General features: G+C 38.1%; 2 protein-coding genes and 2 long non-coding RNA genes across 5 annotated transcripts in view; 2 read left to right on the top strand and 2 right to left on the bottom strand.

The window, feature by feature from the left end:
- The window catches only part of LOC134674752 (fatty acid-binding protein), a 29,557-nt gene extending 26,459 nt beyond the window's left edge, over positions 1–3,098 (top strand). The window contains exons 2-4 of the mRNA XM_063532884.1: positions 195–361; positions 687–797; positions 2,576–3,098. Of these exons, the coding sequence (XP_063388954.1) occupies positions 195–361; positions 687–797; positions 2,576–2,626 (329 nt within the window). The 3' untranslated portion in view covers positions 2,627–3,098. The remainder of the gene's footprint in view (positions 1–194; positions 362–686; positions 798–2,575) is intronic.
- LOC134674757 (uncharacterized) overlaps positions 1–27,845 on the bottom strand; it is an 81,506-nt gene that overhangs the window by 23,873 nt on the left and 29,788 nt on the right. The window lies entirely within an intron of this gene.
- The window catches only part of LOC134674755 (unconventional myosin-XVIIIa), a 323,832-nt gene continuing 303,371 nt past the window's right edge, over positions 7,385–27,845 (top strand). Inside the window, exon 1 of the mRNA XM_063532886.1 lies at positions 7,385–7,690. The gene's annotated coding sequence lies outside the window, so the exon portion shown is untranslated. The remainder of the gene's footprint in view (positions 7,691–27,845) is intronic.
- LOC134674645 (uncharacterized) lies at positions 22,793–24,775 on the bottom strand. Of its 2 annotated transcripts, XR_010099648.1 has the most exons (6): positions 24,636–24,775; positions 24,394–24,545; positions 24,183–24,279; positions 23,955–24,038; positions 23,731–23,797; positions 22,793–23,370 (listed from the first exon to the last, which is right to left on the bottom strand). It is a non-coding gene; the product is annotated as an uncharacterized LOC134674645 (long non-coding RNA). The 2 variants fall into 2 exon arrangements; XR_010099647.1 differs by having other exon boundaries at positions 23,955–24,279; positions 24,636–24,767.

Below are 27,845 nucleotides of genomic sequence, written 5' to 3'. Positions count from 1 at the left end.
GTCGCATTGCTCGAATGCCTCATTAGGCGCTAAACACTGGTTAATAGGTGTTGTCCCAACATTGTTGGGTGATGATAATCCACTATCAAATTCTACCATTAAGTGGTGAAATTTTCTTTAATTCACCTCTATACTTCGAAGCCTCGCTTACTGCAACAGGCACGAAAATACTAATTAGAAAAAATTGTTTCCAGGCGTGGGCCTCATCACCCGCAAGGCCGCCAACGCAGTGACCCCCACCGTGGAGCTCCGTAAGGACGGAGACCAGTACACGCTGGTGACCTCCTCCACCTTCAAGACCACGGAGATGAAGTTCAAGCCCGGGGAGGAGTTTGATGAGGAGCGCGCTGACGGCGTCCAGGTCTGTCCCTACTGTTACTTGTCCTGTCAGTCTAAGTTCTGGCTCCATCATCAGACTTATAAACCCGCAAGACCCCCACCATGGAGCTCCGTAAGGACGGAGACCAGTACACGCTGGTGACCTCGTCCGCCTTCAAGACCACCGAGATGAAGTTCAAGCCCGGGGAGGAGTTTGATGAGATGAGGAGTGATGAAATTGGGACCTACATGCAATGTTTTCATCTACCCTCAACTGGCTTAAGGAGCCATTTGAGGGTAGATTTTGTTTACTTTTATGAAAATACCTAAAGATACAGACTTATTACAGATTACTTTTGTATTTCCAGGTGAAGACTGTGTGCTCGTTCGAAGGCAACAAGCTGAAGCAGGTGCAGAAGGCCCCTGACGGCCTCGAGGTCACCTATGTGCGCGAGTTCGGCCCCGAGGAACTGAAGGCGGTAAGGGTCCAGCCGGCCTAGCCAAGGTTACAATCGCTATCGCTTCGACAGCGAAAACCATTATGTCTCTCTATCACTCTTCCGTATTAGCGCGACAGTGACAGTTGCGTTTCGATCGCTACGGAGCGTAAGCGATTGGCATCTTGGCTACGCGGCCTGTTGCTTATCTTATACCTTTATAATATATACTTATATATGTATATATATATTTCGGTGATCGACAGATGTAGGAAACGGCTCTAACGAATCTAACAGTTTCGATGAAATTTGCTATATGAGGGTTTTCGGGGACAAAAAAATCGATCTAGGTACGTCAAATAATAAATAATAGTATGTCCTTATCCAATCCAATGGAGTACCAACTGAGTCTGCCTTTTCTGTCAAAAAATTGTTTAAAAGAGGACTTTGTACCTCTGGTCAAAGTCATTTCACCCTCGAATTACTGCCGCTCTTTTTATTAGTACGAAGGATTGACGTATTAAGCCCCCTCCAGACTATGCGCGTGTCTCGGGCGAAGCCGCGAACGCGAGTGTGGAGTCCAGAACGCAGACCTGCGAAATCGACTCCACACTCGCGTTCGCGGCTTCGCCCGCGATTCACGCGCATAGTCTGGAGGGGGCTTTATAAGGACTGGCCTTACGGGGACAAAATATGACTAGTTCAGCGGTGTTACTCACGAATTCGAGCCAATCGTGCAGTCTAACGCAACTAGTTGCGACCAATCGCGCGCGTGATGCGAACTCATCAACCAATCGCGTTGTAGCGGTGTCAGGGTGTCACACCGCTGTACTGGCCCCATTCGTACGTTGTACGTTGGCATACGTCAATGGGACGAAGTCGTTATCTAACGTATGTACATATGTACAAACCATCTATTGTAACCTGTTGCAAGTCAGGGTCACCGAGATAATGCTAAATGCTAATGCACATAAAAGGATGTCTGGAAAAGATAAAGATGAATCATTTTATAGGTTGGTATGTCCTGTCAACGTACCTACCTCAATATTGCCAGGGGTGCGAAACTCCTGACTTCGGTCAAACTCGGCTCCGCTCGGCTCAGCATTGCTCCGATCAATTATTATAGGGTTAATTGGCACCACTTGAGTTCCTTTTGCGTGCACGACCACAGATAAGATAATCACTTGATTTTTGACAACCCTAAATAGCCGAAAGGGATGGTGCCATATATTAGAAAGAGACAGCATGATTCGACCCTGAACTGCTGTCAAACTTCGTATTTGTAGGAAGTTTGCTTTCTGTTCTGTACTATTCATTATTCTGTGATATTACCAAATTACGTTCGTTCACTTACAAGTGCCTACTTGATATTGACTGTCGAAAATAGCCAATCGTGATACAGTTCTAGTAGCATACCATGGACTAGTAGTATTAACAATCAGATACGGCATTATTTTTTGGGGAAACTCTGTTAATCTCGAGGCCGCTTGATTATAGCCACAGACAAAACATCCTCCAGACTGAGCATAGTCGCGCTACCCCCTCTGTCGCATACGGTAATTTTACTCCATGTTCGAGTCGTAAGTGACTTTGTGTGACGTCCGTGTCTTTGAACGGACCAATCACGGCACGGGACTTCGCTCACCTCGTCCCGCGTACCCCCGCATTTTTGGCATCATCGGCTGCATGAAATAATTGCTCTAAACTCGGTCTAGAGAATTCCTAGTCTATGATTATAGCCCAAAAGAGACGCATAAGAGCTATCTGCGGTGTAGCTGAAAGAGATAGACCGATTAAACACTATTTTATTCCCTTTACAGGTCATGACCGTGAAGGACGTCACCTGCACCCGGGTCTACAAAGTACAATAAGAAAACCACTCAAGACTGCAGGGCGGCGCCCTACTTTTGTCCTATTACTTATAGCACAACTATTTTATAAAATTAAATTATGTTACTACGCTCCTACAACTAACTGACTGTCCTGTGAAGCTTGTGTGGTCACTGATCAGCCAATCAGAAAGCAACAGCTGATAGATTTGACCAATCAGAATGCAATAAATAGATTTGACCAATGATCACACTCAACTGACTTCACACCTGAAAATATCAACGATTTTTTTTAAATAAAGCACAGATGGCAGTCCTTTATTTGTAGAGTTTAAACGAGTATATTATTCTGTCAAACATATTGACACTGCTTGTGAACTCAAATGTTTATTTTTGTATTATTTGGAATGCGTGTTTGCCAAAGTTAGGTTAACCCTGTACTACGCGGTGGTGCGAACGTACTAGCGTATGTTTGCATAAGATATGGCGTGTTAAATAAACTCGTTTTATATAATTGTCGTTTTATTTGGCTCGATTCCGAAAATGAATTAGATATCTATTAGACATCAAGAAGTTACGATATGGATAACTTAAAGATATTTGTAAGGTAGATATGTCAAATTTGACGTTTCCGCGATTCTGGACGTCCTCTTGAATGATTTCCACAAGTTATGACTTAGATATCCAAGTCACATCTAGTCGATATCTAATGTAGATCCCAAAAATCTCTAGTTCGTCTCTAATCTTGCAATTATCTCGTTTCCCGAATACGCCTGATTGTTGCTTAATGTTCCTTGTTTCTTCTTCTTCGCGCAGCCTTTTCCCATAGGTACCTATTTATTTGGGGTCGGCTCTCCTCTTCATTCTTCGCCAGGCGTATCTGTTCTGGGTTGTCGAGACATCTACTTGGGCTTTCTTACTTATACCTATGTAAAACTGATAAAAAAATAGATTCAAAAGATTCAGATAGCTAAAAAACTTACCTTTATAAGCATTAAGTTTTAAACGAGTTAAGAAATATCCAATTCCATGATACCATACCTACCTCCCATACAATTATTTGTATGTCTTTCCCATCACGGAATAATGGTGTTCCGGACCTTTGGGAGGCGTGCGCGGAGCCGAAGCCAACATGTAGAGTCCCTTAAGACTAAAATTCGGAAAATGGATTAGTTTTACTATGGTATAATATTAATACACAAGAGCAAATAGAATTTGTCTAACCTTTTGAACGCCACAGACGGCAATTGACGTCAACGCAAAATCGTGACAACGACGCCAAAGACGGCATTTGACGTCGATCGTTTTTAGGGTTCCGTACCCAAAGGGTAAAACGGGACCCTATTACTAAGACTTCGCTGTCCGTCCGTCCGTCCGTCCGTCTGTCACCAGGCTGTATCTCACGAACCGTGATAGCTAGACAGTTGAAATTTTCACAGATGATGTATTTCTGTTGCCGCTATAACAACAAATACTAAAAACAATAAAATAAAGATTTAAATGGGGCTCCCATACAACAAACGTGATTTTTGACCAAAGTTAAGCAACGTCGGGAGTGGTCAGTACTTGGATGGGTGACCGTTTTCTTTTTTGCTTTTTTTTTTGCATTATGGTACGGAACCCTTCGTGCGCGAGTCCGACTCGCACTTGCCCGGTTTTTTTGATGAAAACCTACTGAAAAACACCCCACTTTTAGGTTGGCATTATTTATTCACAAAACTATAAATTATACCCCCGTGGCGTCAGTGGCACGGCAAATGGATGCGCCGTTTGGCGTTCAAAAGGCTAATTAATAATAATTATGCATAAAGTTTGATGTTTATGTTATGTAGGCTGTATCCTGCACTATGCATTTAATTTAGAGTCGGACCGAGAAAAGTCTGCGGTGATTTTGATAGCCCATGCAGTGCCAGCGTCATTTTATACCTCAAACTTCTATGAAATGATGACGTACTTAAGAATAACACTTGCACTGCGTGGGCTATCAAAGTCGCTGCAGACTTTTCTTGGTCTACTTTAATTGCATTCAAAGCTCAGGTACTTACTACTTCACATTATAGACGGGTCTAACGCGAATTATATTCAATTACCTCGTCTACAATGTGAATATTATACTTACTACTCAATTCTCTATGCTACAGACAAAGAGAATTTAGATTTTCCAATTCTGTTTGCTACAGAGAGCTGTACCATTTGTATTTGTCTGGCCGTTGCCGCCGTGTCTAAGCACAACCCTTAGGTATTCCACTTGTCCAAGAATTCCAAGATCAAGGCACAAAGTGAGACGCAAATACACATTGGACCACGATATTAGACAGATGGAATACTTACCATACCACCTAACCAGCTCGGCTCGCCGTCCAGCGTGGTCCAGCCGTATGTATACTTGGTCAAGCAGATCTTGTCAGTAGAAAAAGGCGGCAAATTTGAAAAATGTAGGCGCGAAGGGATATCGTCCCATAGAAAATTTGTATTTCGCGCCTTTTTTTACTGACAAGATTTGCTTGACCCGCTTTATAATATTACAGCGCAACAGTTGTTCCCATCATAACTCACCTTGTAAATATTTGTTTTAAAAATGGTATCTTCCCAACTGCACTTAAAAAAGCAATCATCACTCCGGTTTATAAAAATGGGAACAGAGATGACACATCTAACTATAGGCCAATATCCGTATTACCCGCAATTTCCAAAATATTAGAAAAACTTCTTAAATAACCGCATTCTTAGTTACCTTACAAAATTTAAAATCCTATCAGATAATCAATATGGTTTCAGAAAAAGACTATCTACAGAAGATGCTGTAAAAGCTCTCTCCTCACTGATCGTGGACAACATAGATAAAAATAAAAAATGTTTAACAGTATTTCTAGACCTGAAAAAAGCTTTTGATACGGTTTCCCTTCCTTCTCTTTTAACAGTATTAGAAAATATAGGCATAAAGAGATATTCCACTACAACTCCTCAAAGACTACCTGCAAAATCGTACTCAAAAAGTTAAAATTGGAACATACATTAGCAAAGAATCGGATATTACATTTGGCGTGCCCCAGGGGAGTGTCCTTGGACCAACCCTATTTTTAATTTATATTAACCAGCTTTGTAACATGCATATCAAAAACGGACACATTTTTTCATACGCTGATGACACAGCAATCGTCTTCACTGGAGATACCTGGGAAGACGTGAAGCATTCTGCAGAACAAGGTTTAAGAGAAGTTGCTTGCTGGTTGCGCTCTCGTCTTCTTACGTTAAATACAACAAAAACAAACTACATTTGCTTTACAAACTACAGTACTTCACAACCAGATCACCTTTTTAATATAAAAATCCACACATGCAACACCAATACACAAAACTGTACATGCTCCGTTATAAATAAAGTAGAAAATGCTAAGTATCTAGGGATATTGGTCGACCAACGCCTAACATGGCACTTTCACATAGAGCTGCTCATGAGCCGTGTCAGAAAGCTTATATGGGTCTTTAAAAACCTTAGGCACATCTGTACTCCGCAACTTCTCAAACAAATATATGTAGCCCTGGTTCAGTCAATCATAAGTTACTGCATACCGGTTTGGGGTGGTGCTACAAAAACCAAATTTTTAGAACTCGAAAGAGCCCAGAGATCACTGCTAAAAGTTATGCACTTCAAGCCATTTAGATTTCCTACCGCAGACCTATATAAGCTTTCTGACGTATTATCTGTAAGGAAGCTATACATATTATTTACGAGTATAAAACTGCACAAAACTGTACCATTCACACCTACCACACAAAATAGACGGAGAAAAGGCAATATAATTCCAACCGTTTCAGTAAATACAACATATGCAAGTAGGCAATTTGTTTGCAAATCTGCTAAAATATACAATCATATAAATAAGCATCTGAATATATATAAGTTATCATACTATGAATGTAAAAATATAGTAACGGACTGGCTAAAATGTAAAAGTTACCATGACATTGAAAATTTAATTCATAATATCATTGAACTCTAAAAACACACATACCCACATAGACACACACACACACACACTCACACACACACACACACACACACACAAACACACACACACGGACTGTAAAGTTCATTCGCTTGTTATTTTAAGTTTTAAAAAAACTGTTCTATTTTTGTTATTTCATTGAGACGTTAATTTTATTTCTTTTTTTTTCTATTTAATATTGTAACAAATTATTGTTGTTCACTTCAATTAATGACTAAGGAAGAGCGGTGCCTCTTGATACAGGTATTTGATACTTAAAAAGAGGTACCAACTTTGTACAATGTAAACGAATGCTTAAAATGAATAAACAATTTTATTATTATTATTATTTTTTTATTTATTATTATTGGGTGTTTTTAAAACCATTTCGTTAATATTCATAGCTTTAATCTACTGAACACTAGATATCACTACTATTAAAATTAATACCGCTATTCGTCATTAGATGGCGCTTTTGAGAGGGATTACTGCAGAGGCGTTTTTCATACCAATTTTATTACTACTTATTTACTACTGTTATGTAGCTGTCATGTGTATATATTTTTTTCATATAAACATCTTTTTAATTTTAAAATAAAATAATCAATATTGCAATAAGTTTCTTATATTTATTATTTACAACTAAAAATACATTTTTATTCAATGTTAAAAAAACATAATACGACAAAATAATATAAGTCTCGTTACCAACTACCATTACCTATTTCAGTTCGCTTCTGAATTTGGATGTATTATAATTTGTACTACGGTTATGCTGCGGCCCGGTGTTGAATCGGCCGTGTTGCCTGCAGTTCGTATGCTATGATTAGTTTATTTGTGCCTTGAATAGGACAGCCTGTGTTCGGTCGCATTGTACAGAACGCGATTATTATCGACATCTGTCAAATCTTCAATTCTACTTGTTTTGTGATAGAGATGGTGGATTCTTAATTAATTTGCTGTGCCGGTGCAAATTCACTCAGTGTTCAGTTAAACTAAGCTTTATAATGGTTGGAATTTGTGATTTTGTGTTTTGTGTATAGCAGGCTCGTAGCCAAAGTGGCGTTTGTGGATTCAGGATCACACACTTGCTTATTTGGATTAAAAATATTCTCAAGTAAGTAAATATTTACTTAACATCGTTACGATATGTTACAGTTCAAACACCATACTATTTTACGGAGCAGGCAGCTGCTAACTAGGTAGTTTTGTTGTTTTTGTGCGGCTAAAACTAGGTACCTAGTCAGTTTAGGAACTGTTCGTACGCCCATTGGTATTTGTTTTATGCATTTAATTGCAATACTGCATTCCAAGTTATTTCCAAGTCGGTTCTCGGTTTCGTAATACTGTCTTAAGGTTATTCTTCTGTTTGTTTAATTAGTGAATATTTGTCAAAATGTTGATATGTTTGAACTTTTCATTTATTAGATAGTTGTTAATAATTAATTAATCAAGTGTATAAGAAAGTGTGATAAGAAAGTAAACAACAACTATACAAAGTACAATACAGTTAATATCTTCTTAATTAATGATTAAAAACAGACCACAACTGTAGACTATGTAAGTACATGTAGGTGTTATTTACCTCATTTAAATTTTCCTGTATATTGCCAATTAATGTCATCTCATTCCTAACAATCTAACTTAGACACACAGTCAATTATTAAGTATAAATTGTAGTTGTAAATAATTGCATAGCTTTTTTTTGTAATTTATTTACAAATGACAATAACATAATACAAAGAACTTAAAACTAAGATGCCCCACAGAAACTTGCGAAATTTTATGCGTGGTGCAAATGCATCACTACGCTCAAACTGCATGTTTAATGTTTATAAACCTATGCATTTTTTGTATATGGTACTTATATACTAGACAAAACAGCTAACAAAATGCAGTTACCATGTTGGATTTCCCAGAGTAGTTGACCTTAGAGCAATTTATCCTACTAAGTTATGTTGAATTTTAAGTACATACCAAATATACTCATTGTGTTGTCAATAAAATCTGGTTTTGCTGCTGGTGGTCAAAATTCATGGGTTTGATGCACTGATGGCCTAGCGGTGAGAGCGTGCGACTTGCAATCTGGAGGTCGCGGGTTCAAACCCCGGCTCGTACCAATGAGTTTTTTGGAACTTATGTACGAAATATCATTTGATATTTACCAGTCGCTTTTCGGTGAAGGAAAACATCGTGAGGAAACCGGACTAGTCCCAATAAGGCCTAGTTTACCCTCTGGGTTGGAAGGTCAGATGGCAGTCGCTTTCATAAAAACTAGTTGCCTACGTCAAATCATGGGATTAGTTGACAAGCGGACCCCAGGCTCTCATGAGCCATGGCGAAATGCCGGGATAACGCGAGGAAGAAGAGGTCAAAATTCATGGGTTTGAACCTTGTTTATGCTGTATATACTCTGTATCTTTAGGTACTTAAATAAAAGTAGGTAAACAAAAAATTTGTACATTTTCGGGTAGTTATATCATTTATTGATTAACCAACTAATTAGAAAACCACCTGGATCTGTGGATCTGTTACTGAACTGTCTTTGACCTACATTATTTGATTATGTAATGTTTTCATCTACACTCAAATGGCTTAAGAAGCCATTTGAGGGTAGATTTTATTTTATACTCTTTTTTAAATGCCTAATAACACAGACTATACAACATGTCCCTAAATTCAACGATAAGCTGGCAGTGGCACCAGATGATAGACCTGCTCAAGACTACTTGAGAAAAATAATAAAGAGAATTGAAAAAATATATAATTAAGAAATTGTAGACATGGTCGTTAAAAATACCACTAAGGGTGTTGATTTTCAGTTTTTTTGTAATTCGATAATAAATTAAGATATATATATTTTCTTTTTTTATCTCGAGTAGTTATGAGCAAGTCCATCTTCTGGTGCCAGCTTAGCGTTGAATTTTGGGACACATGGTAGATATAGGAAGTCAGAAAAAAAATGTTACAAGATTTAAATCTTTATAATACACAGACAAGTTAATATATCATTTCACCAATTTTTTTAAATTAAATGGTCAGGTCCACATACCTAATTAGTATTATTATTTATTATTTGTCTGTCTTTCCATATCTCGGGATCATGCGGTCCCAGACCTTTGGGACCGCATGATAGTCACAATCACAATGGTGTGTTTACGTTCCTAGTGTTTTGATGTTGGTGAGGCACCTATATGGCCTCAAATGGATATAGGTACTATGAGGTGAAAAATAAGAAAACTGCTCTGTGAACTCAATTCACCCTCGTCCAAACATCGATAGATTTTGTTGAACCTACCCACGTTAAAATCCTAAATAATAAATATCCCTGCAGGACCTAAGACAAAATACGTTGGCAGCGGTACGGATAGCCAAGTCGATCTAAAACCGACTTTATTAAGTTAAAATTAAGGTGCATTTTACGTCAGTGCATGTTGCCCGGCAGAGGGGCCGGGCGCAATCGATAGAGGGCCCCCCGGCCGTCAGCTGAGCCGTCTGGGTGAGGGCATAATTGCTTGTGATAACTCGGTTTTTACTTCAAATGTGAGGTCGCAGTTAAAGTGCGGGAGGTCATTGAAAGGGAGCATTAATAATATTTCTGAGACCTTGTATAAACCGCAACACCCTAACTGTACATCGGTGGGCGATGGTACCTACTACCTACCCCCAAAGAGCATATAATCACTACGTCCTACCCCTGTCTGGTAGTATATGCTAAATTGATACCAGGCGGCGTAGCACGGTGGCGTTTTTATCCCTTGTCACCATGCCTGTCACGTTCTAACAAGTATGTGAGTGCGAAAGGGACGCGCATAGTGATAGTAGATAAAAATGGAACCGTGCTGCGCCCGCAGGGGTGCGAAACTCCTGACTTCGCTCAAACTCGGCTCCGCTCGGCTTAGCATTGCTCCGAGCAATTATTAGGGTTGGCACCACTTGACTTCCTTCTGCGTGCACGACCACAGATAAGATAATCACTTGATTTTTGACAACCCTAAATAGCCGAAAGGGATAGTGCCATAAATTAGAAAGGGACAGCATGATTCGACCCTGAACCGCTGTCAAACTTCGTTTTCTTAGGAAGTTTCCTTTCTGTGCGGTAGTAGTACTAAGGTACTTGCACCTAATAAGGCCCAGTTTTAAAGCTCGCTCAATTTCAAAATTTCATACTTTTATAAGTGTAAATGAGTTTAATTATTCTGTGATAATACTGCAGTCTGGCAAGAGCAAGAGGCAGCTATTGTAGAACAGAAAAAGTAATAGGTAATACTACTAATACTAGTAATTACAGCCTTTTCCCTAACAAATATGTAGGCATAATACATAGGCTCTATAAGCTCGTAAGCTATAAGCTACGCGCATTAACCAGCTCCTACCTCAATTAAATCATTTACAAATACTGGATGCGTTCTACGCGAAATTTGCAAAATAGTAGCCACTATTATTAGTTAGTTGGTGCAATCAACATTCAATAACCAAGCAACACTTATAAAAACAAGACGAAAACATAAATAAAAGATAGTACCTAATTGTATTGTCAGGCGTGGCTCACTCCGCGATTTCGTCGCTTTGCTACAGGTACATCCGTTCCACCCCAATTTTGGGGAAAACCATAAGCCGCGCGTGGCGCTGTCGCCAGTCGCCACCTACCTATTTAGCGGCCATATCTGTGCTGATCGTAACAGACGCGTTTTGTTAGAGAGTGAGTCTTCTGTACCTAGTACTATTATTTATTCTGTGGTATAGTTTTTAAAAACGATAAGAATCATTCGTCTTAGTTCCAAAACAGGCGATAACGATAAATTTTAATCTATTTCTTTCCTACACAATCACGACACGTCATACTTTCTACCCAGGCATTCCAGACTGAAACAAGATAATACTAAGCCTTTTTAACTTTCTTACTACATGACCTTGAGTGGTTAAATGTGTCACATTGGCTGGTCACGCGCCTGGACTGGCTGAACCAAATCGAAGGCCACCCATTATTTACAAGCCTTTTATTCTTTTGTTGCGTATGCGTATGGACAAAAATAAAACGCCGCTGACTCGCGTATAACTCTGTTTCCCAAAAATATTACCTAAGCTTCAAATCAGTAGCGATGTCTTGATTCTTTTTTTTTTATTTGACTTTAATTTCATTTTCGGATAAATTAAGGACGAGGAATCTATTTCTAGAACAAAAACAATGCAATTTCTAACAAAAAAAAAGGATAAAGTAAAAAGACAAACTAGTATTTGTTATTATAGCGGCAACAGAAATACATCATCTGTGAAAATTTCAACTGTCTAGCTATCACGGTTCGTGAGATACAGCCTGGTGACGGACAGACGGACGGACGGACGGACAGCGAAGTCTTAGTAATAGGGTCCCGTTTTACCCTTTGGGTACGGAACCCTAATTACATCAAGATCTATCAGATTCAGTGACGTTCCCGCTTTGGTCCCTCTCGATAGCGACATAAACTGTTATGATAACCATCAGCAAATCATCTGTTTCGCACACTGTTCCGATTATCGGACCCGGCATATGCGTTGCAGATTGCATGGTGACGTCAATGCTTGCAGCTTGCCGGTAATCCCATCGTGATATCGTTATCCGATTAGTCAATGGAGGGCAATAGTGCATTCTGTTCTATAATGGACGAGTACCACGTGGAAAGGCCTTTTTTAACGCGTCTAATGGTGATACTTTATAAGAAAAATAATAAATAATATGTAGTATATTTTTATTTCTTATATTTGTAGTAAGTATATGTATTTTATTTTATTTTTATTTTTATTATTTGTTTTATTTTCGCACCACCCGTTAACTTGAAATTGTTTCGCCTTCTCACTATCTGAAGGTTGTCTGGAAGAGATCGCTGTTTAGCGATAAGTCCGCCTGTTGTTACCTACATATTTGTACCTGTTCATACTTTTGTACCATTTCTTTTGTAGTGTGCAATAAAGCATTTTATTATTATTATTTGTTTGTCCTTTCCATATCTCGGGACCATGGTATCCCGGACCTTTGGGAGGCGTGCGTGGGGCCGAAGCCAACAGCGCAGAGGCCCTTTAAGACAGTTTACTCTAAAAGCAAGGGATACACATGGCGGATACCATCCCCGAGCGCACAATATGATACATCCGGAGATGGTCCCCGCCAGGTGCAAAGACTATTGCAGTGCAGCACTTTTGTGCTGCGATGGGAACTAAGGTCATGGGCTATTGATATGCAAGTTGGATGGACTGGATAATGGGTTATGGGAGGAGACTAGCGGACACCTGCCGTGACAATCAGTCTCAAAATTGTGTAAGACAGGTGGTGACTCGCCTACTAGTACAGTCATTATAGATTTTGACCCGTGAATAATTAGTTCTTGGATTTTTTTTTCGTAGGTCCCTCGGGGGTGTCACTGGGAGTGTAAATTCAAAAAGTAGGCTTAATCAGGCTCCTGCGTATATTCAAAAAATGGTTTTTTTTCCAAAAAAACGGTTTTTCTTCAATAACTCGGCCATTTTTGATTTAACAGTAAAACCGTAAGAACAAAAATTGTAGGAAATTTGATTCTCTACAAGTTAGTCCAGTCATTATATCCAAAAAACCGACCCTTTCCGTGAATAATCAGTTCTTGGATTTTTTTTTCGTACGTCCCTTGGGGAATCTCTGGGAGTGTAAATTCAAAAAGTAGACTGAATCAGGGTCCTGTGTATATTCCAAAAACGGTTTTTCTTGAATAACTCGTTCATTTTTGATTTTACAGTAAAACCGTGAGGACAAAAATTTTAGAAAATTTGATTCTCTACAAGTTTGGTCCTCACAATTTTTCTTCTAGGATCGATAGTTTGGAAATAAAATTTGAAAAAAGCGACAAATTCAAAATATTTTCAACATCTCGTTTATTTTCAACTTTACGACATAAATGAAGAGGACTAAACTTGTAGAGAATCAAATTCTGAACAATTTTGGTTCCCACCTTTTTTCCCCCAAAATCGATATTTTAGAAATTAAACCTGAAAAACGCGACAAATCAAAATATTATCATTATCTCCTATGTTCCACGCTTTACGGCATAAATGAAGGGAAACAAAGTTGTAGAGAACCAAATTCTGAAATTTTTTGTCCTCACGGTTTTACTGTAAAATAAAAAATGACCGAGTTATTCAAGAAAAACCGTTTTTCGAATATACACAGGACCCTGATTCAGTCTACTTTTTGAATTTACACTCCCAGTGATTCCCCCGAGGGACGTACGAAAAAAAATCCAAGAACTGATTATTCACGCAAAGGGTCGGTTTTTTGGATATAATGACTGGACTAACTTGTAGAGAATCAAATTTCCTACAATTTTTGTCCTTACGGTTTTACTGTAAAATCAAAAATGGCCGAGTTATTGAAGAAAAACCGTTTTTTTGGAAAAAAAACATTTTTCGAATATACGCAGGAGCCTGTTTAAGCCTACTTTTTGAATTTACACTCCCAGTGACCCCCCCGAGGGACCTACGAAAAAAAAAATCCAAGAACTAATTATTCACGGGTAGGGTCGGTTTTTTGGATATAATGACTGTACTATACTCATTTAGTGGGCCCTACAACGGCCGCACGCACAGTGCGACAATAGGGCAACACTTCGGAGCGGCTGTAAGGTTGTCGAGAGGTGAGTCTGCGGTAGCCAGATCCCGGTGATCCGTTCAGCAGGCCGCCGGCGTTATGACATTTTACACTTCCAACCTGGAGCATAGGTCCCGCTCTTGCGACTCCACTCTGGCCGGCCAATCAAGGCAAGCACAGAGGCGAGGGCCAGATGACAGGGCCCTCTGGAATAGGGGTCCGCGGTGTCGCCACTCACCGTCAGCTCGCCACAAGCTGCCCTCGCGGGGTTATTATTATTATTATTTGTATCTCCGTTTTAAAACTCTCGGGTCTTTCGAGCCCGGTCATTTATAAGGCGTGCGTGGGGATATGGATCCAACACGTAGAGGCCGTTTGGAGAAATTTGATGTCATGTAGAACGCCTGCTGGAACCCATTCACGGGTACATCAATAAATACCCGTGAACCGGTTTCAGCAGGCATTGGAAGCTATTGTAAAGAATATGGTCAGAATACTGGTCTATGGTTTAAGTTTGGGTGGAAAAAAGACTGGGCTATTGCAAAGAAGTCCGGACACCTGCCATAACACTGTTTGCACAAGTTATCGAGACAGGTGGTGACTCGCCACTCGTTAGATGGGCACCTGATGCGCCATCGTAAAGACGGCCAGGTGCAACACCGGCGTGAGCGGCTCAGGGGTGTCGAGAGGTGGTGCTGCGCTTTCTCCGAAGTTACTCGCGGCGTTATGCCCTTTAACACTTCCACCCCTGGAGCATATAGCTCTAGCGACTCCTCTCTGGACGGCCAATGAAGGCGAGCCAGAGCTGAGAGTCCTGTGGGTCCCCTTGGGGTCCACTCCGACCGACGAAGACACGCCGGAGACGGAGACCCTGACCGACTCTCGGGAGCACTCGGGTCCGTGGGGTCGTTACTCCCCAACAGCTCGCCACAAGCTGCCCTGCGGGCTTATTATTATTATAAATAAAAAACCTGCATGTACGAGTATTCAACGACTTTTGGGAATTCTCCTTAAAATTTACTTATAGAAGACTTTTTACTTAAAAATAGGAGATTTGTTCCCGGATTATGAATGTTTTCTATAAGTTTATTTGATCACTTAGAAATGTATCCTTTAAAGGTGTACTTACGAGTATATTGCCGTCTAGTAGTTATACACAAAACAAAGTTTATTAAGCTCAAATTGACAATAAGTTTTTAGTAAGATTACCATTTAATATTTATTTAATGATACCAATTTACCGCAAATCGTTGCTCGGAAAACCTGATATGCTACTACAATTGAAGAAACAAGTAAAAAACAAAAATTATGACATTCAAGAAGCTCTTTAGAAAGTAAAACGGTTGACTGGCAGATAAAGTAAACCACGGTAAAGCAATTAGTGTTGAGTTAACATAAAAATTTTATTTTACGACCTGTTTACTACTACAGATAAGCGCGGGAGGACTTTCCAAAATGGATGCAAATCGATATTTAACACTTTCTTTACCAGGAACGGAGACAGTTTCATTCGACGAGATCAATTTCATTAAAAAAATTAAGCATTTCAGTAAAAAATAACGTTAATAATATTTGATGCGATTTGATGACAAGAGCGCTGGTGGTAAGAGCGTGCGACTTTCAATCCGAAGTTTGTGGGTTGAAACCCATGAGTTTTTCGGAACTTGTGTACGATATATCATTTGATATTTACCAGTCGGTTTTCTGCGAAGGAAAACATCGTGAGGAAATCGGACTTATGCCATTAATCTCACTAGTGCCTGACGCCAATTCTTTGAATTAGTTCTCAAGCAGACCTCAGGCTCCCATAACCCATGGCAAAAGCCGGGACGTCGCAAGGAAGATGCTGAATTATCATATTTGATATCTGGTGAATAGGTTGCTTACACTTTTATGAAACTGGCATACGTACTCAAATGCATTGAGTCATTCATGAACATATGACGTCTACTCATGATATCGCGGTCGTGTCCCGAGCGGCCATGAATAGTTACGAGTCTGGAAGTGATTATACTGCACAACCAACACATGCTAACCCCATATGAGCTTGTGACACAGTTCACGCATGACGCATGAAATCTGAGGAATATCTCGCCGAGAATGCGGAAGTACTGATACCATGCCGGAAAATTTTAAAACTGAAATTTCTACAAGAGAAGTTTTCGAAAACTCCTTCTTTTTTTTGTAGGCACAGTCAAGGAATTTTATTCGCTACCCATTTCGTTGAAACTTGAAATGTTGTTAGGCATTCGCAATGCATTAATTTTGAAAACTACGACATGTCAAGTCAAAGCAACGTGTTGCTCCAGCTAGCTCTTAAGGTGACAGTTTGCTGTACGATATTGAACCTTAGGTGGGCTGGAAATTAAATCCCTTGACTGTACTGTATTGGTATGGAAATTTTCGGAAAGATTCCCATGTTTCCTACTTGCACGTTTTTAAGCAAAACGGTGTGTGCCGCATTTCTTTCAAGGGCTCCATTACGAATCTTTAGAGTTCGAGCGCGAAAAGTACATGCATCGTATGCAGGTTAATTGTAAAACACGTAAAAAGGAAACTAGGTGAATCGATCGTTAAAATAATTAGCTACGTGGTGTTAGTTCACGTGCGCTTGCATAATCTGCAGTCACGAACAATGACTTTAGTGTACTTACTCAATGGGTATAGTCTGAAAAACTTGAAAACATACTACGAACCAGACTATTAGCTGATCTTTTATTCATTTTAGGTGGTATCGTCTTGGATCGTCCCATTCGTTTTTCGCCAAGTTCTTAAATTAGTCCAATTCTGCTTTCGTCATTCATTTTACATTGAAAGCCACCGACGATTGTGACGAATGTAGAATGGGTGACGAAAGCAGAATAGGACTAATTTAAGAACTTGCCGAAAAACGAATGGGACGACCAAAGACGATACCTTTTAGGTGTTCAAGATGCCACAATTAGCCACATATTTCCAAGTTTAGGTTTGATTTTCTATTACATTTATTGCAATATGGCATCCACGAGCTTATAAACCCATGCAATATATTCAATGATTGATGTGCGTGCCAAGAGTTAGCTATTATTTATTAGGAGCTTCCAAGTTTGCAATCTGTTTTTTACTCCTAACTTTTAATATATGTATATTTATTATAACATCGAAATATAGTCGAACCTAGGGGCAAACCTATGGTTGAGATACATCAAATTGCCCATATCCAAAGAGGAAAATTAGGACTTAGTTTATATAGGGGCTTCGTCTACTTTCCCCCTAAGGCCAATTTAAACCAGGCCGTATCCAACAACAGTTTTACCCCCTTATTCATAAACGTTTACTAAAGTTGAGAAGCCGATAATAATCGTTTGTCCCTTTCCGACGTATAGGTATGATGGAAAGGATCCAACGATTACTATCGGCTTGTCAACTTTAGTAAACGTTTATGAATAAGGGGGTTAGACTTTGTTCTTAAACCAGATTACCATATTTGAGCAACAGTACACTTGTTAAACAAATGTTTGTTTTCGACATGAATTACTTTAGTTTGTGTCTATTGTTTATATGTGGGCTGCTTCATAGTAATCTTTGTGTACACATACGTGAACGAGGTTGCCTGTTACAGGTTAGAATTTAGTTAAAGAGGCCGATAAAATAAAAATAAAAACTTTAGAATAATAATTTACTACAGCTGTCGAGGCTTCTGAGTTGCCCTGTGGAAAACTGAACGCACCAAAAGCATATAAAAATAATGATGTGTTAAAATTATGAAACGGCCTCTCAGGGTTTTAGGATACGAAATGCAGGATACGGATTTTTTCATACCACGACGATAGCAATCACATGAGATGATGGTTAGCGGACACCGCAGCTTACAGACGCTTGTAACTCTTGCGATGGTACAAACTGTTTGGCAACCCTTACTGAGTGAGTTCTAGGGCTTGCCTTCCGGAATTCCGGAATCTCGAAATTCCGGAATCTCGGACAAATTTTCCGATATTACAATTCCGGAATTGGATTTAAGTACTTTTTTCAAGTTTTAGTACGTTTATTATTGAAAATTGTTAAGAAACTACACTATACTGATGTTTTTTGTTGTTAATAAGTGCCTCTTAGTCATTCAGTGACCTATAGTATGGGTATATTTTACTTTTCGGTTTGATAAAGCAGTGGGACAATATGGGCTCATAAAAAAAAAGCAAAGTGATTTACTTGCTTAGAATAGTCAGAATAGTCTCAATCCTACATGAGCGAATCTTCGATTTAGATAGAAGGTTTTCTCTATCAACGATTTCGGATCCTGTAGAAGCATATAATATATGATATTCTGAATCATAATTAGGATCTAGGAAGGAAAAAGCCAAATTTCGACCTTCAACTTCTTAAACAACACCACTACGTACTATGTTACGAAGAGTAGGCTGATTATAGAGCTGTTATATTTAACTATTTTATAAAATTATCCATTGAATGGTTTGCTAGCAACTAAATTTTCCCCGAATAAATACCGCGTATCATAGAATTGAATAAAAGTAACCATTTTAATAAGGTGGTAAAAAAGAGATGAAATTATCTGTAGTACTTCAAATTAAATTTCTCTTAAACAATATTAACTTTAATAAACGTAAAGTATCAGAATTTGACATTTTTTGTTGGATTTTACAAAAAAATTAAGTAAAATACGATAACCCCTAATTCCGGAACCAGTTCCGGAATTCCGGAATTCGAATCCAATATCGAAAATCAGTTCCGGAATTGGAGACCATCCGATATTGCAAGCCCTAGTGAGTTCACAGGTCGCATTTACAAACTTGAAATTACAAACTAGTTTGTATAGGTGCAGTGGTGTTCAAAAGTGCATGGACATGTTTCAACCCTAATATTAAGGCATTACGGTCGACATCTATCTATTTACTTTTGAACCCCACTGTACATCCAGCATTGGACTCGCTTTGATCATGAATGAACCATCGTTGACATTAAATAGACCGTTTAGAAACCTTATTCCGACGACATACGGCCTATAAATTGGTCAGTGTGATGCGGTTTGTACTCGAGCAACACAGTTGCAAGGAAATTGCACTGTTCCGTCATTCATGTTTCATGCCAGTCACAATTGCTGCCGTCTGGCCCACTGACACTGTTGCTTGTCACGGAACATGCAATACATTCATCCTTTGGGTTTTTCATCATTGTATTGCTACGAATTATGCCATAAATGCCGTACATCATTTTGGAAAATAACTGCTGGATCGATTTATATCAAACATAGCTAAGATCCACCGAAAGGAAACTCGCCTCGTACATCGACAAACGCCAAACGAAAAATGATACGAAAAGTCACGTGACCCATATATTATACAAGTTTCGATTGGCGTATCCTATACTATCAACGATTGTTATGTCACCCCCAGGCGTCTCTAAACTTTTGAGCAGAAGGTTCGACTTCGATAAATTCGTGCTGCCAATGCTTTGCTTTTCTGGCTAATTGCCCGCCATAAATTAGCACAGAATCAAGTTACACATGTTTCCCACAAAAGAGAATAACTGTGGCAAACAAGACTTTCAATTTCCGTTACCATTTACGAACGAATACGAACTTCCGACCGACAAAGAAAGTAGAACAGCACGTGTAACAACTTGTACTTCAGATCCATTGGAATCGGAATAATTTTGAAAATTGCAATCTAGTAAAACTTTCGGGTGCATGCGACACTAACTTACTATATTCTACAGCTAAACGTGTTGATGAGAGGCCGGCAACGCACTTACAACACAAGTCTCTTGTGTTGCAGGTGTCCTATTATTCGTCTGTTCGTTTGCCTCCTATTACCATAACGCCACGTCTTACGTAGGCGAACAACGCGCGGAAGCGGCGCGGCGCGGTGCGGTGCGGCGCGGTGCGGCTAAATCAATCCTTTGATGCCCATAGAAGTGTCCTACGTAAGCGATCTCGTTGCGAACGCGGCGCGGCGCGATTTGCACGCGAATGTCGGGCGGCGCGGCGCGGCGCGGCGCGGCGGCGGCGCGGCGAGACGCGGCACGGAAACAACAAACCGTTGTTGCGTATGGAAGTGTCCTAGGTGAGCGATTTTAACGCGATGGCGAAGCGGCGCGGCGGCGGCGCGGCGCGGCGCGGATCTGGCGCGATCAATCCATTTGATTTTTAGACGCGAGTATGACGCGGCTAGAGGCGTGGCGTATATAGAATTTACGGCTTTGATTTGATTAGTCAACTCCCGTTTGATTTCTTTATAGGTTTTTCCTGTATTCTATAGGCACAAAACTAAAAAATATTCAAATTCGCGGAAATTGGCATAAAAGACTTAACTCCAGTAGCGTCTATGGCACTTACGACTATTCTGAGTTCGCTGTAATTATTTTAATTTTTTTTAAGCTAATTGCGAAGTCTACAGCTCACAGAAAAGAGCAACTACTTTTGTTTTTAACCGCCTTAAAAAAAGGAGGTTCTCAGTTTGACCCGTATGTATGTATGTATGTATGTTTGTCCGTGATTTTGATGCGGTTTTCAGTGGGATTTAGAGTGGGAGAGGGAGTGGGAGTGCGAGTGCGAGTGGGTGGGAGTGGGAGTGCGTCCCTATATTACGTGCGTGCAGCAAGATCAACCGATCGTCATAATGAAACAAAAATAAATAAAACGTAATAAAAAAGTAACAAAATAAATAAATCAATTTAAATAAACAAACATAAAAGCAAAATAACTTAATATAATTTCTTTAAAAAAACCGGTTAAGAGTCAGACTCGCGTTTCTAGGGTTCCGTACATAATTCCGACTCACGCTTGACTTCACATTTTTAATAGGTTTTCCTGACATCTATAGGTAAAGAACTATTTTGTATATATTTTTTTTTAATTTTAGACCTACATAGTAGTTTTGGAGATAAAGAGGGGGAATGGTCATTATTTGGCTATTTTCTTAAATAACTTCGAACCTATGTATTTTAAAATTATAAAAACCGGGCAAGTGCGAGTCGGACTCGCGCACGAAGGGTTCCGTACCATAATGCAAAAAAAGCAAAAAAAAGCGGTCACCCATCCAAGAACTGGCCACTCCCGACGTTGCTTAACTTTGGTCAAAAATCACGTTTGTTGTATGGGAGCCCCGTTTAAATCTTTATTTTATTCTGTTTTTAGTATTTGTTGTTATAGCGGCAACAGAAATACATCATCTGTGAAAATTTCAACTGTGATTAGCTACACTGTTAAAAATATTCAGGGAATTTTACATAATTTTAGGGCAACTTTCGTTGCCCTAACTTTTCTGTATTTTTACATAATTATGTAATTTTACAAGGCGTATGTAATTTTACATATCGACCTGATTTCATTATTATGTAATTTTACATTTATGTAATTTTACATAATCAAACAAATTGACGGTTATGTAAAATTACATTTATGTAATTTTACATAATCATACTGTCAGATATGTAAAAATCTCACTTATGTAATTTTACATAATCTGTAAAATCTCATTTATGTAATTTTACATATCCGTAAAATTTCACTTACGTACTTTTACATTTTTTTCGGTAATATTACAGGGTAATTGTATGTTTTGTTACAAATTTCGTATGTATAAATACATAAAGTTTGTGTATTAGTAATGATTTTTATGTATGATTACATTTTATTCAGTAATATTACCGAATTATTATGTATTTTGTTACAGATTTCATGTGTGAAATTACACCAACTTAATGTATTATTAATGTTTTTTGAGTATTTTTACTTTTTATTCGGTAACATTACACAATTATTATGTGTTTTGTTACAGATTTCGTATGTAAAAATACATTAAGTTTTTGTATTATTAATGATACTTTATGTATATTTACATTGTATTTGGTAATATCACAGAAGTAATATGTGTTTTATTACAGATTTCATATGTGAATTTACACAAAGTACATGTATTATTAATGATTTTTTTAAGTATTTTTCCTTTTTATTCGGGAATATTACCGAATTATTATGTATTTTGTTACAGATTTCGTCTGTAAAATTACACAAACTTTATTTATTATTAATGTTTTTTTAAGTATATTTACTTTTTATTCAGTAATATTACAAAATTATTGTGTTTTATTACAGTTTGCGTATGTGATTTTACCACAAACTTTATGTATTTTTAATGATTTTTAAGTATTTTTCCATTTTATTCGGTAATATTACTGATACAATTTATGTATTTTTACATAAGAAAACTGTGATTTTAAATATGGGCAAGGTAAAATTACTTGTTGTTTGTGTATTATTACCTGTAAAATTAGGTAATATTTCATGTTATTAGGGGATATTTTTCTGTAAAATTCAATACAAATTCTGTACATTTACGGTAATTCTCCGGATTTAGTTATTAACCATTCGTTAGTTTTTTTTCTTATGTATTTTAATTAATGCAGCCTGTCTGCAGACTGCATTTATTAAAGTACATAAGAAAACAAATACCAACTTGCTAATAGCAAAATCCTGAGAATTATCGATAGCATGTAAATGTACAAAATTTGTATTGAATTCTTTAGGAAATATCGCCTAATAACATGTAAAACGAACTAATTTTATCAGTCATAATATACAAACAACAAGCAATTTACAGTTTGGAGGTTATTTAATAAAAAACAAAATTACAAAGAAATAAATTTATTGAATTTCACACACTCAAATTATAGAGCACACGCGTATATACACGTCTACGTGCATATTATTATTATTTATTCTGTGACAGAGTACAAAAAGTAGAAGACATATACGACACTATAAATTATATCTTATGTACACAAGTACTTCTTATGAATTAGTCTTATAAAAGTTTCGGTTAATAAGGCCTATGTGAATCTAATGCGTGAAACCTATACCATTTCAAGTAACGAATTGTCTGAAAATGTTTGTTACTGACATTAATTATAGTTAGTTTTTTTAGCATTAGAAAGAACTTGCAAGAAGTTAAGCGATCTTGACATGTCTTTTAATTGAAAAACGCTTTTTAAAAATCAAAAACTATTACTTATGACTTCCTTCTTTAGGATTTATTTTAATAAAAATATACCTTTGTATAAATTCTAATGTGTTTTGACAGTCCACTGGATATTCCATATTCAAGTTGCAGTAAGCCGCCATCAATAGTTGTAACGACGTAGGCAGAATCTGTTTCGCTAACAATCGTTTTTTCTACCAGCAAGTAATATAATTATATTTTCATTATCTGTGGACAAAAAACATAATGGTTAAAACAGGTAATATAATAGGCCCCCAAATTTAATACTTCCTCCTCAAATAAGATAATTTATCGTATTACGTTAAGTGGCACTACTAGTGAGTAAGGGTACAAGTCTCGGGCAGCGCAGTTTTAAAAGGGTGTAAGTTCCATGCCCCTTTTACAACTAAGCTGCGCGACACTTGTACCCTTTTTCACTAGGGCCACAGGTTTATTCAATACATTTACGTTTTAACACTGTATGTTTCATATAGATTATATTATGATTAATTATAAATTATATGAAACATACAGTGTTATGCTTCGCAGGTAAGGCATTTTATCATTGTAATAATAATTAAGTCTCACCTAAAAATACAATGTTAGGCGCAGCTATTTCGGATAGCTCTGCAACTTGAACCCTGGTTAATGGTTCCTGGAAAAGAAAAAGTTAATAAGATTAGTAAATGGAACTTCTATATTTAGGATGGTACCTCATCTGGAAGAAAATGGATTATGAATTATATCTTGGGTATTGCTCTCCCTCTATGTGACGGATGATCAAAATAGCGTGGGCCTATGTTGCACCAAACCTGAGTTCCACTAGGTACAGCCAGGGTTCAGCATCAGCTCTATCTTGTCAACTTCAAGCGTCAAATTTTTAAATTGACATCATACTGCAAAATAAATGTGGTTTGAGTCAGCACATTAATGCTTAACAGTAGGTATCCAATTATAGTCTATTCTACAATACACTACATTCTACAATTACACAAAAAATATTTCATTACGAAAAGTCAAATTAATTTAGATTTACTCACCTTTTTCAATGATATTTTTTAAAGTTGGGTCCATTATTGGAACAGCTTTCTTGATTGTTTGGTCTACTGACCAAATTTTAATAACGGGCATGTTTTACTGTAAGAGAATAACACAATTTATTAGTGTTGGTGACTATTTAATTAACCTACACAATCAAGCATGTACTAATATCGTTTTAAATTTAGATGTACTTAGCTAATAAATACTTACATTTTTTTAATGGCATACGACGAAAGCGGCTGCTCCAAGATTTTGTAGATCAGGTCTGATCCACCCTGGACGTGGACAGGACACGATATCAACTGGACTTTGTAAAGGACGCCGAGGAAACCGTTACAAAAAAGGTGAACCGCGAACCCTTTCTGGAAGTACATAACGTTTTGAGGTCTAATGCAGATTTCACTAGATATTCGATGCAAGAAAGTAAAGGTATATCTAATACTTATATTTACCTGTTTTCTTGTATGCTATCTCCAATTTATTTACACGTTTACACAAGTACTACGTTCTACGCACAGCGAGTGAGCGAGCGCCATTTTGATGTGAACTCATGAACTGCGCAGCGCACAGCGCAGCTACGGGGGGGGTGCGCCTGACTAGCGATCGCGTGATCCATGTAGCTCGCGCGCCATTGGCGCGCGTTATAATATTGATCCGTGATTGGGTGTGTGCTAGTGCCGCACAAAATTCGTCCAATCCGCGAGTGCTAACGGATATGAATTCATATTTGAAGATTTATAGTTTATTTTTCGAAATTAATAATTAGGTACACAATTTTACCAATAATTGCTGACATTGGTACATATAAATAACATCGTAAGTTTTGTTGCTTCCAACTTTGATGCTGTAATTAACATTAAGGGGTTCCCTGGAGCCAATGAATGACCTATCTGAATCCCTTAGTTTTCTAATTTCTTTTTGGAGCTTATCATACGGTAAAGTTGAAAAGAATTTATGTACGAAATAGGTATCATTTGATATTTACCAATCGCTTTTCGGTGAAGAGGAAAACATGGTGAGGAAACCGGACTAATTCCAACAAGTTTCCTAGTTTCCCCTCTGGGTTAGAAGGTCAGATGGCAGTCGCTTCTGTAAAAACTAGTGCCTACGCCAATTCCCGGGATTAGTTGCCAAGCAGTTCCCAGGCTCCCATGAGCTGTGGCAAAAAGCTGGGATAGCGCGAGGAAGATTTATTATCATAGGGTAAAGTGCCCTATTACCAGCCACCTGCATTAATCGTTGAATAACTTTTATAATATGTCCAAAACTACACGGAATGTTTGTAAGTATACACGGTGTAATATGAGGAAACCGAATAGCTTTAACCACGCATTTCTGAGGTCAAAAGAAAGAAAAAATGTAAGATGAGTTTAGGTTATACTTCACCAAAAAAAAAATTTTTGTTGTTGTTTTGTTTTTTCAATTTCTTGAATGTACATGTACATAAAAATAAATGTTATTTGATGTTGATTGGTAAACTTTTCACTTAAAATTGATTTTTACATTTTTTTTTCGTAAAACCTACTTTTTGCAAAGCGTTACTTGTCACTTTTTGATATCTATCAAGAAGGATATTTTAGACTACGTCCCATAGCAGCAACATCACCATCAAAAAGGTCTTTTACACTGTGTAACAATAAAAACTTGTTTTTTTTTAATTAATATTATCTCTGAAACTAGGCGAATTTCAAAAAAGTTTATAGGACATTTTTGTCTCTAAATATGATCAGGAATACGCAGTTAAAATTATTCGGTTTAAAATATTTCGGTTTCCTCATGTTACACGGTGTATTTGTCCGCGATTATCTCGCGTTTAGCTGAACCGATTTTGATGTGGTTTTCAGAAAAGTGTTTGTTACATTCGGGAGAAGGTATTAGTATACATAGAGCTGAGCTGATGCTGAACCCTGGCCGTACCTAGTGGAACCAGAAAAGACAAAACTGTGGAAAAATACAATTGGACAGCGCGGCAATGCCGCCAGCCTTCTTGGCACCCTGCCCAAAGGCACAGAGCTGGAGCCAGGTTTTTATTTATAATTTTAGTTTATATTGTAGTTAGTTGTAGCTTTATGTAGTTTTTAATTACATGTAGTTAATAATTTTTTGTAACATATTTGCTGTGACTTAATTTTTTAATAAAAAGAGACGTCATGATCGATTACCTTTTTTCTAATTGGGGCATTTTACCCTATCCCATATTTACTTAAAAATTAATTGGGAGGAAAACTAACTTTTTATCCCGCCAGGTGGTGGTGGCGAATTAGCGACTTTACCTCGCTTTGACATAAAAACTGTCAAACCACATACATTTTTTGTAAGTTATTCTATTCTTGTAAAATTTTCTCAAAAATGCCTATGTCTGATATGAATATTTGACATATTTATTTTTAGAGACGTCAAAGACGAACCCAAATAAATAGGTACCTACCTAGATATGTATGTAGATTTCGTATTAAGTAACTAAGTATTTCTATCTTTACATAATATGAATGAATCTATTTATCTTTAAGTAGGTATTAGTAGTAACGATGTGGTGTGAGCACAAACCGATTTTGCCTAAAATTAATTAGGTAAGTACAGTCACCTGCAATAATATGTTACTCTTCGAAGGCCGCAATAATATGTGACACGCTCGTATGGCTCTACAGATAAGGTCGTGTCAGATATTTTTGCGGCCTTTGAAGAGTAACATATTATTGCAGGTGACTGTACCTACTTACTAAGTAAGTACCTAAGTACCTTCTTAATTTCGACCGCACGGGCGGCATTCTCAGCAGGTTAAAACTTGTTCACGGAATTGTATTAGGGTATTCCACCTGTCCAGTTTCTGTTTCTTTGTCCAATGTGTGTTTTGTCTTTTGACATTTTGCTTGAGAGAGAGAGTGAGATGCCATGACATTGGACAAACATATCATTGGACACATTACCGCACCGCACCAAGGTCATTGCGACGCACCCATAAGTAAGACCTTGACAACAACCTTGACAATGTCCTTGGTGCGGTGCGGTAATGTGTTAGCACTGTTAGCAGCTTTATGGTAACATTCCATTTCTAACCGCAGCTGCACTACCGGTACTGAACGCGTCGCTGTCATTGTCAATTTCCATAGTAAAATTGACAGTAATGCAGCTGCGGTTAGAAATGGAATGTTACCATTAGGCATTAAGTAGTTTGTGTTCTATTCTATGTATGTAGGTAAAGGATAACTCACGCTCACGTTAGACCGGGCCGCATCCGGGCCGGAGCTTCCGGCGCTTAGGTACGTTTCTATGACATGACAGGCGAACACGGGATGCATTCCATAGAAAACGATGCGCCGGAAGCTCCGGCCCGGGCACGGCCCGGTCTAACGTGAGTCACCCTTAATGGGTACTCGTATGTTACCAGACGAACTCGCGGGCAAGAGCTAGGAATTCATAAATGTGAAAAAAACCGGACAAGTGCGAGTGGGACTCGCCCACCGAGGGTTCCGTACTTTTTAGTACTTATTCTCTTTATTTATTTTTCTTCTTAAGTTAGGTTAATTATAATATGAATATAAAAGTAAAATATAAAAACACTTACAAAATAATAAAAAAAAGTTATAAACACACAGTACTTATTTATTGTTATCACTCACACTTAATAATGAGAGAGTGAGATGCACTGACATTGGACAAAG

This window comes from Cydia fagiglandana, chromosome 20 (assembly GCF_963556715.1).
Source record: "Cydia fagiglandana chromosome 20, ilCydFagi1.1, whole genome shotgun sequence".
In the NCBI taxonomy this organism is placed as follows: domain Eukaryota; kingdom Metazoa; phylum Arthropoda; class Insecta; order Lepidoptera; family Tortricidae; genus Cydia; species Cydia fagiglandana.
Note: the sequence above shows the minus strand (reverse complement) of the source record. Positions and strands in the feature narration are given on the sequence as shown.